The following is a 9,293-nucleotide window of genomic DNA, read 5'->3' as shown; positions in this document are numbered from 1 at the left end:
CAATTAAAGTCAGACACAACAGCTAACAAACGTAGAAGACTTCACGCAATGTCTATAAATAGGAAGCAACATTTAATGCAATATCTAATGCATTAAATGAGAAGATCAAACTAGTCATGAACGACTACATCCTACTTCAACGGACATTTGCAACAGGCAAATTTTACAAGACTATATATATGTCATAACTTCAAACCTGGAAAGGTTGGCGTTGACAAAGAGTGATATCAAGCCCATGAAGCAATGAAACCAGAGACAGAGCTTATAGATTCAAATGTACCATAGTGTATTTATCTCTGTAGACTAAGGAGTTCTAAGTGTAACTTAGGAACATGCACCTTAGTGAGTGTATCAAATATTTGTATCTTCTCTGTGAGAGTAAACCAAACACTCAAACCAAACCATATATCTATCATTTGTAAAGTGTGAAGAGGCTAGGGAAAAAATACTTGTATAAGCCTGGAGGCTTGTCAAAGAATACTCACTACGAGCCTGAAGAGGCTGAATAAAGAATACTAGCGCTAATGAGTGAAGTTAGCAGGCTAGGAGTGGTCGAAAATCCTCACTGAGAGCCTGAAGAGGCTGAACAAAGAATACTAGTACTAATAGCCAACCCAGGAGTGGTTGATAATACTTGGGATCATGAGTGGTCGAGAATACTCACTGAGAGCCTGAAGAGGTTGAACAAAGAATACTAGAGCTAATGAGTGAAGTTAGCCAACCAGGAGTGGTTGAGAATACTTGGGACCAGGAGTGGCCGAGAATACTCACTAAGAGCCTGAGGAGGCTGAACAAAGAATACTAGTGTTATTAGCCAACTAGGAGTGGTTGAGAATACTCGAGACCAAGAGTGGTCGAGAATACTCACTACAAGCCTAAAGAGGCTGAACAAAGAATACTAGAGCTAGTGACTAAAGCTAGTCAACCAGGAGTGGTCGAAAATACTCACTACGAGCCTAAAGAGGCTGAACAAAGAATACTAAAGCTAGTGAGTGAAGCTAGCCAACCAGGAGTGGTTGAGAATACTCAGGACCAGAAGTGGTCGAGAATACTACTACTAGCCTGAAGAGGCTGATTAATGAATACTAGCGTTGACGAGTGAAGTTGGTGAGCCATAAGTGGTTGATAATACTTGGAAAACCAGAAATGGTAATAATACTTGTACTTCATTGAAAATCTAGTGGAACTCTTCAATTAAAGGAGACTGGACGTAGCTCAATTTTGAGCGAACCAGTATAAAAATATTTGTACTACTTTTCTATGTTTCAGACACAGTTTCGTTTAGTTAATTTATCATACTAAAAACTTCATCTAATGCTTATTGTTCATTACAACTATCTTCAGACGAAAACCACACTTGTTTAATTTATTATCTTAAAGAGCAGTTTTCGTTTAAGAAGTATTTTCCCTGTGCAGACAATAAACTCTCAGACGCACTTTCATTTAGTTGATATATCATACTGAGGATTTCATCCATTGCTCATTTTGTACTAAAACTATCTTTAGACGAAAACTGCATTTTTTTAATATCTTAAGAAATAGTCTCATTTTAAGAAGTATTTTCCTTGTGCAGACGGTAAATCTTCAGACGCAAAATATTTTGTTAAACTAACTCTACACAGTTTTTCTAAGCAATCAGAATAATTTTTACTAGAAGAAAAAGAGCTTCTTTGCGAAAATGTTTTTAAAATTCCTTTATTCACACACATATTCAACCCCCTGCCTTCTATGTGTTTATTTCGGTAATTTTAAATAGTTTTTTTACTTTTTTGTTTTGGCTTATAGAATTGTGGTTACAAACTTAAGAGTTACGGTTAGCAACTATAAGAGTTTCTTCACTCTCATTGCGCCTTTGTTGACTTGACCTCGTGACTCGTCATCTCTATTCCGTTTGTCAAAGAAGACAAAGAAGCAATCACACCCATGATTGTGCTCATGATGTCAGGATAAAAGTAATAAAAGTATGGGTATTAATAACGAAGACCAAGATATTGAAAAGGCTGACAAAACTATGTCTAATACCTCTAAGACATGAAATTATTATGAAAAGATTGGTCTAATTGATGGGATGGATAAATGTAAATATAATGGTTGTGGAAAATAGTACACATGTAAAGTAGGTGTATCATGACAAAATATAATATTAATTAATCATGTTATAATTTATTTTTCATTGTAAAAGAATAGATTTAATTTTTTAAAATAAATATTTTTAATTTTGCCAATTAGGCTCGATGGCCCAACATGTGCTTGGTTGGGCCAAATAATGGCAGCTCAAAAAATATAGGTCAAACTAGCCAAGCCTAAAATAGCATTTGACTTATGTAAATCAAGTTAGGTTAGACTAACTCAATTTATTTGACACCTTTACCTAAAAATATTTAACACAACTATATACCAAGACTCAAACTCGAAACCACTTATGTACAAAGCTCTTCCATATGAGTTTTTGTAATAAATAATAAGTGAATTTAATTTGTAATATATTTAAATCTTGTTAATTTATTTAATATATTTTTTACTTTTGACATTTAATACTTGCTCCTTATTATAAGACACTTTTAATTGAATTACATAAACAAATATAAGTAATTATGTTGGTTGATTTTATTGAGTTTATAAAACAAAATCATGATATATCAATTTCACCCATCCTACTTATCATTATATTTATGAAAGGTAAAGATATTACTCCATATAAAGGCTTATGCACCAATACCAATAAAAATGATAAATGATAATTGGAGAGTTTAAAAGGTGTGTGTGAGAGAGAAACACATACTCTCACAATCTTTAATATGGACAAAAAATGAAAAATAAAATTAATACTTTATAGAAATTATAAAGTATCTTATAAAAACGACCAAGGATTCTTTCTAATTGTTTTATATTAAAGATTAGAGGAAATAGTAGGCTTTAAATATTTATGTAAAGCCATATAACATTGTTATATAGTTTTTACTCTACTTAAATATATTATTTTTATGATTAGTGAACATATTTGATTTTGGTCCTTGTATAATTTTCTTTTTTATTTTTTATTCTTTAAAATTTTGAATTATTATTTTTAGTTCCATTAAAATAAATAAATTTTAGTTTTGATCCTTGTAAAATATTTTATTTTTATCTTTCTAAAATTTAAAATCACTCTTTTTAATCCCTAATATTTATTTTATATTTAAGTTAAATATATAATATTTATTTTAATAATTTATATATAAAAAAGAAATATCATATGTTAACATGATATCACGTATAATTGTGGACGTTATATGAAATTGTCACTTAATCTTCTAATATTCACATGAGTAGTTAACAAAATTTATATCATCGTAACAACTAAAATTATTATATCCAAATTTTATAAGAAAGAAAAAAAAATAACTTAAATATATTTATGATCATTGTAATATACATGTTTTTGACTTTTGGTCCCTAAAATATTTTTATTTAACTTTTAGTCCCAATAAAATGTTTTTGTCCCTGCATTTTTTTTTACTGTTTATGCATGATGTGTCAAGCATTGAGTGACTACAATACACTTGAATTAGTGGTTAGTTAACGAATACTTCATCAAAAATGCTTAAAAAGTACTTGCAGCGACGAAAAACTAAATAGAAAACATTTTATAGGATCAAAATTAAGGGAAATTTTTTTGTAACTAAAAATGAAAAACAAATATATTACGGGATAAAAATATATTTAATAAAAAAATTAAAATACCAAAATAAAAACTATTCATTTTACATGAACTAAAAACATTTAAGCTCATACATAATATATACACATTTTTCATATAAATAAAAAGAATTATATTAATTCTTGGAGATTGATAATTAAGCATTACATATTTATGCAAAATAAGATCTTGCCATTAATTATTTATAAATTTCCCTTATAGATATTTTACTCATGAGTAATTTATTCCTTCTAGGGACGGATTCTCTTAGATTTTCCTTGGATTGTTTTTGGTGAAAATTGTAATCCTTAAAATCTCATACATTTGTTTATAGTATTTAAATCCTTTTTTCTTATTTTTAATTAATGATTGGGATTTTGTCAACAAAAATTATCTTATATGAATATCTAAACTCAAGTATTTTTTTTCAATATAAATAACTGCAATATCACTTCTTCATATTAAAACTAAAGGCATTATTGATATCTTATCTTTTACCATTTGCATATTGAAAAAGATAACAAAAATGCAGTTCTCACAACTATTTTTGTTCATTTTCATGGTTTTAGTAATTACTTGCAATGTCTGTGAGTCCCAAAATTGTGCTAATCCACCCAAGACCATTATTGTTAGTAAGTCAAGCAAAGCAAATTTTGAAACAATTCAAAGTGCCATCGACTCTGTTCCTGAACAAAACTCTCAATGGATTCACATCCAAATTTCTTCTGGCGTTTACAAGTAATATTTTGTAAATCTTTATACAATTCTTTCTAATATTTTGTTGAAGAAATAGCTGATAAAGTAAAAAAAAAAAAACGCTTAATTAATACATTTTTATCTATTAAATTAAATAAGAACATTTTGTAGGAAGTTTTTGAATTATTAATTCATGCATATTCTTTTCTTTGTATGCTTAATTGTGTTAAGTTTGATGTGAACTGTTTGATCTCTTAACATTTATTTTTAGCACATTTTTATTTTGTATTTAATTACAAACTTTTACATTATGTACTATGTGAAATCCAGAGAACAGGTCCAAGTTCCGATGAACAAACCATGCATTTATCTAGAAGGAGCTGGTAGCAAATCCACAAGTATCGAATGGGGTGACCATCTTAATGCCACTTTCTTTTCTAAAGCAAATTATACTATTGCAAATGGCATTACTTTCACGGTATCCATACTTTCACAATACTTGTTTATCACATCAATTCTATAATAAGTTGTGTAAAAAAGAAAAACTAGTCTTAAAATAAGTGTTATTTTAAAAATTCTTTTCCAATGATATAATTAATAATTAAGTTAATTTAATAAAATTACAATTTATTTATTTATTAACTTTTAATAGTTTGTGCAAAAAAAAAACTAAAATAATATTTATTATGAGATGGAAAATGTAGTATAATCATTATTTATTTAAAAATATAATATCTTTTTTTCATTCTCAGAATTCACTCAACACACCGGATCAAATTGCAATCACACAAGCTGTGGCAGCTCGAATTCATGCAGATAAATGTGCTTTCTTTAACTGTGCTTTCTTAGGGGTGCAAGACACCTTATATGATGACTTTGGTCGTCATTACTACCATAATTGCTATATTCAAGGTGGGGTTGATTTCATATTTGGAAATGGTCAATCAATCTTTGAGGTACAATTAACTTCATTTCATATTGTTTTAGTAATATTTTGAGAAAAATTAGCAACACATTATAATATACTATTTTGGATATTCTTTTTAATATTAACTAAAATTTATTAAAAAAAAATAGACTTTTGTGGGTCTCACTTTTATTTAATGAATCTCTCTTAATTTTCTAATTTGTTATAAATTTCAACCAATAATAAAGTATATATTAGAAAAAACGTGTTTCAAACACTCCTCTAATTTTTTTTACTGTTTTAAGAATGCATGTTGAGTTCAAGTTATATGGGCAAATGATTTACTTTTACCCAGCTTCTATACTTTTATTAAAGAAAGACAATTATTTATCAAATTTGAGTCTTTCCTAATTAACATACACATAGTTTATTGATATTCATCACAAGTAGTAATTGACTGTACATTTGTTGTGAACATATAGGCAAGCCAATTATATTTTTCAATGGGAAAAGATGGTCCCAAAAGGAATGGGTGTTTTACAGCACAAGAAAGGGAGTCACCAAATGACACAAGTGGATTTGTTTTTAAAAATTGTTCCTTGAACGGGACAGGAGGACATGCTATACTAGGGAGATCTTTAAAGGCTTATGCAAGAGTCATCATAGCAAATTCATTCCTATCAGATGTGGTATCACCTGAGGGTTGGAATGCTCGTACCTTTGTTGGCCAGGAGTAAGATATTTAAATTTTATGTTGAATTTGGATTTCTTTTATTTTGAATTTGGCTTTTAAAAAGGATGTATTATATAGAAGATAGAGTATAGTTATAATTGTTAATTTAAAAAAAAATGGTTGAGATTTTAGTAAAATACGCACTCATGTATATAATAAACTTACAATCTCAACATTTAACAATAACTATACTTTACTCCCTTCACTTTAGAGGAATCTAAATTAGACTTTATATTTTCTCTTTCTAAATTTACCTCCTGGTTTAGATGATATGGTTCAGTGATTAATATTATTTTATACATTCATGTGTTGAAACAAACTTAACTGCAGAAAAACAATTACATTTGTGGAGGAGGGAAATTATGGACCGGGAGCAAATAAATCCAAACGTGTGAATTGGGTGAAGCACTTAAGTGGACATGAACTTGATCAATTCCTCGATATCTCATTTATTGATAAAGAAGGGTGGTTTGCAAGATTGCCAGCCAAGATCTTCATTTAAGTTATTGATAAATAAAAAATTGTAAAATTAATTTGCTTGCAACTTTTGATATTCTGTTGGGTTGATCTTTCTATCCCAAACCTACTTTTATTAAAAAAAATATGTTTCTTTTTAAATAGAATAAATAAGACAAATCTTTTTATAATATTAGTAAAAGGATTCATACGTATTAATTTTACTAAATTAAAACTCCAATATTAAATAAAGGAAATAAAGTAAGATATAACTTCATAAACGCATGCACAAAACCAACTTTTACAAAACCTCGAAGAAAATGAAACATAATAAGGTAAACACTAAGTCTAACAACGTAGTCCTCAGAGAAGAAACAAATAAACATAAATTGTCTATTAGTCCCAATGTTACACCGATCAAAACAAGACCCATAAAACAAATAAAATCAAAGTCTCAAGCTTCGTCTACCTCGTGCTCAACCTTATATATATATATATATATATATATATATATATATATATATATATATATAACTCTTACATGACATCCATCCCAAACAAGAAACATACAACACAAATGATAAAAGGACTGAGAGTATATCTCACACATGTTTAAGCATATATAAAAGTTATTATGGATATCATACTAACACATCACACAACCACAACTCATAAATACAATTCAATCCTCAATAGTTATAATATTCCATTCAACGCATTAAAATCAAAAATCAAAAATGTCATTATTCAATGACTTATGGAACTCATGCACTCCAAACTCTATATGCATGTGATATCAATCTCCAACATCACCAAAGGCACTCCAAATACAAGGCAGCCTAAGAACCATGGACTGGATCACCCCACACTGTGACCCTCTCAATCTACCCTCAACTAAGAGATATCTACGAAGATCCAATAAGAGCATTAGAGTTGGTTGTGGCAACCTCCCATTCTTGTTAGAGGTTTTTTACCATAACACCTCTCTGATGACAATTCCTTGAAGAATGGATAGTGAATTTCTTCAAAAGCTTGCTCCAAGCATCATGGTCCTTCTTTGAGTTGATTCTATGGTTCAAATTGAATGAAAATAGAGGAGAGAAATGCTAGATCATCTGGATTTTGGAAGCACCCTAGCCAAGGAAGCAAAGGATTGCTCACAAGGTTGCCTAGTCTAGAAGAATTCTATGAATCCTTAGAAACTAGACTAAAATGACTTCAAGTTGGAGAGAATTTGTGAAATATGCCAAATATTCTATATGATAAACTCAAAATAAGTACAAGAAGTGGATGAGAGCTTAATTTATAGGCTAAGAGAGAGTGTAATAGGCACCACCAATCATTCTAGGTGCATTCGCACAAAAAATTTTGAAATTCAAATGGAATTTTAATTTCAAAACTTTTAGCTTGCAAATGCAGTCACATGTGTAGCTCTAGTTCCATTTAAGTTGCATTTAGGCTTGATTTGGATGTCATTTGGTGCGGATCAAGTGCAGCCCGCCTTAGGTACCACATGTGCACTAAATGCATCACAAATTAAACCTAAATATGACCTAATTCAACTATCATGCCTAATTAATATTTTCCTCTCACAACCTAATCAAATGGCCAAAATAAAATGGACTAAATATCCTAAACATTAGGAAATAATAAAAGGAACAAATCAAACCCAATATTGGGTACCAAAATACGTAAGGTCCATTAAGTCCACAATAGGCCCAAAAAGCCTAAGGCTCAAAAACCCTAATCCTAAAGCCCAAAATACAAGGATAAGAAAAGTAACATCTACAATAATATAACCTCTACTCTAAGATGAAAAACAATATCTTCAATGGATGGTCCATATAAAGAGCAACATGGCCCACCAAGCCCACTAAACTCTGAACTAGCTAAATCTTTATGTATCCCCTTAGCCATGACTATCATGGTTGGACCATTGGTCCATGCTCCTCCATCAGCCTCCAAGGTCTAGGTAGATGACATAGATGTAACACTGTATGATTTGTATGTTTTATTGATTAATTATATGATGTATTGTTTAATTGTTGATTCATTGTATTTATTGTTGTTTTAGAAATTTAAAGGTCAAATGATCCTTAAGAATTAAGTTGTTGCTGAGTTATTTTTAGATAGAGTGAAGTTGACCAAGTTTAGAGAAGGGTGTTTAAGGTTTTTCTTACGACGTGAACTTCATAAATTTATTTCTTAAGGATAGTTAGAGAGAATCTAGAGCTAGAGATATCTTTTGCTTCTTTTGATTCTTCAAGCACTACTAGAAAAATTAAAATTAGAGAGGGAACAAAATCCGTCACTAAATTATAAATCAAGTCACAAAATAAATTAGTGACGGAATTTGTGATGAAACTGATTTCAGTCCGTCACAAAATATTTAGTGACGGATAATTTCAGTCCGTCACAATCAGTGACAAAATTAAGGCATCACTAATTTATAATATTAAATGTTCATAAATTAATAAATTTTCGTCACAAATTGTGATGAATTTAGTGAGAGACTTTTTCCCGTCACAAATTTGTGACGGAATTTGTGACCCCGTCATAAATTTGTGACGGATTTACTTCATCACAAATTTGTGACGGATTTGTAATTCCATCACAAAATTGTGACGGATTAAATCCGTCACAAATTTGTGACGAAATTTGTGTCGTTGATAGGGATGTTGGCCTCTCAATAGAAGGGTCTATTTCACAACATTTCATTTTTTTATCGTGTTTTATCCTTGCTTGCACAATTTCTGGGAGACTTTCCAGAAGGTCAGCTATCCCTATATTACTCCAAGTCAAGCACGCTTAACTATGAAGTT

At 30.0% G+C, this 9,293-nt stretch overlaps 1 protein-coding gene across 1 annotated transcript; it reads left to right on the top strand.

The window, feature by feature from the left end:
• Positions 1-4,125: 4,125 nt before the first annotated feature.
• On the top strand, positions 4,126-6,599 carry LOC109788964 (putative pectinesterase 29). Its single transcript, XM_020347827.3, has 5 exons — positions 4,126-4,417; positions 4,706-4,853; positions 5,128-5,331; positions 5,765-6,015; positions 6,346-6,599. Exons 1-5 carry the CDS (start codon positions 4,206-4,208, stop codon positions 6,515-6,517), a joined length of 987 nt encoding a protein of 328 aa, XP_020203416.1. The 5' UTR covers positions 4,126-4,205; the 3' UTR covers positions 6,518-6,599.
• Positions 6,600-9,293: the final 2,694 nt, after the last annotated feature.

The sequence above is a fragment of the Cajanus cajan genome, chromosome 10 (assembly GCF_000230855.2).
Source record: "Cajanus cajan strain Asha chromosome 10, NIPB_CcT2T_4, whole genome shotgun sequence".
NCBI classification, from domain to species: domain Eukaryota; kingdom Viridiplantae; phylum Streptophyta; class Magnoliopsida; order Fabales; family Fabaceae; genus Cajanus; species Cajanus cajan.
This window is presented reverse-complemented; position numbering and strand designations above follow the sequence as displayed.

Excerpts from the sequence above, each read along its gene's own strand:
- LOC109788964 (XM_020347827.3), top strand. The coding sequence starts at position 4,206 with ATGCAGTTCTCACAACTATTTTTGTTCATTTTCATGGTTTTAGTAATT. Across the intron at positions 4,418-4,705 it reads ATTTCTTCTGGCGTTTACAA|AGAACAGGTCCAAGTTCCGA; the intron begins GTAATATTTTGT and ends TGTGAAATCCAG. Across the intron at positions 4,854-5,127 it reads CAAATGGCATTACTTTCACG|AATTCACTCAACACACCGGA; the intron begins GTATCCATACTT and ends TTTCATTCTCAG.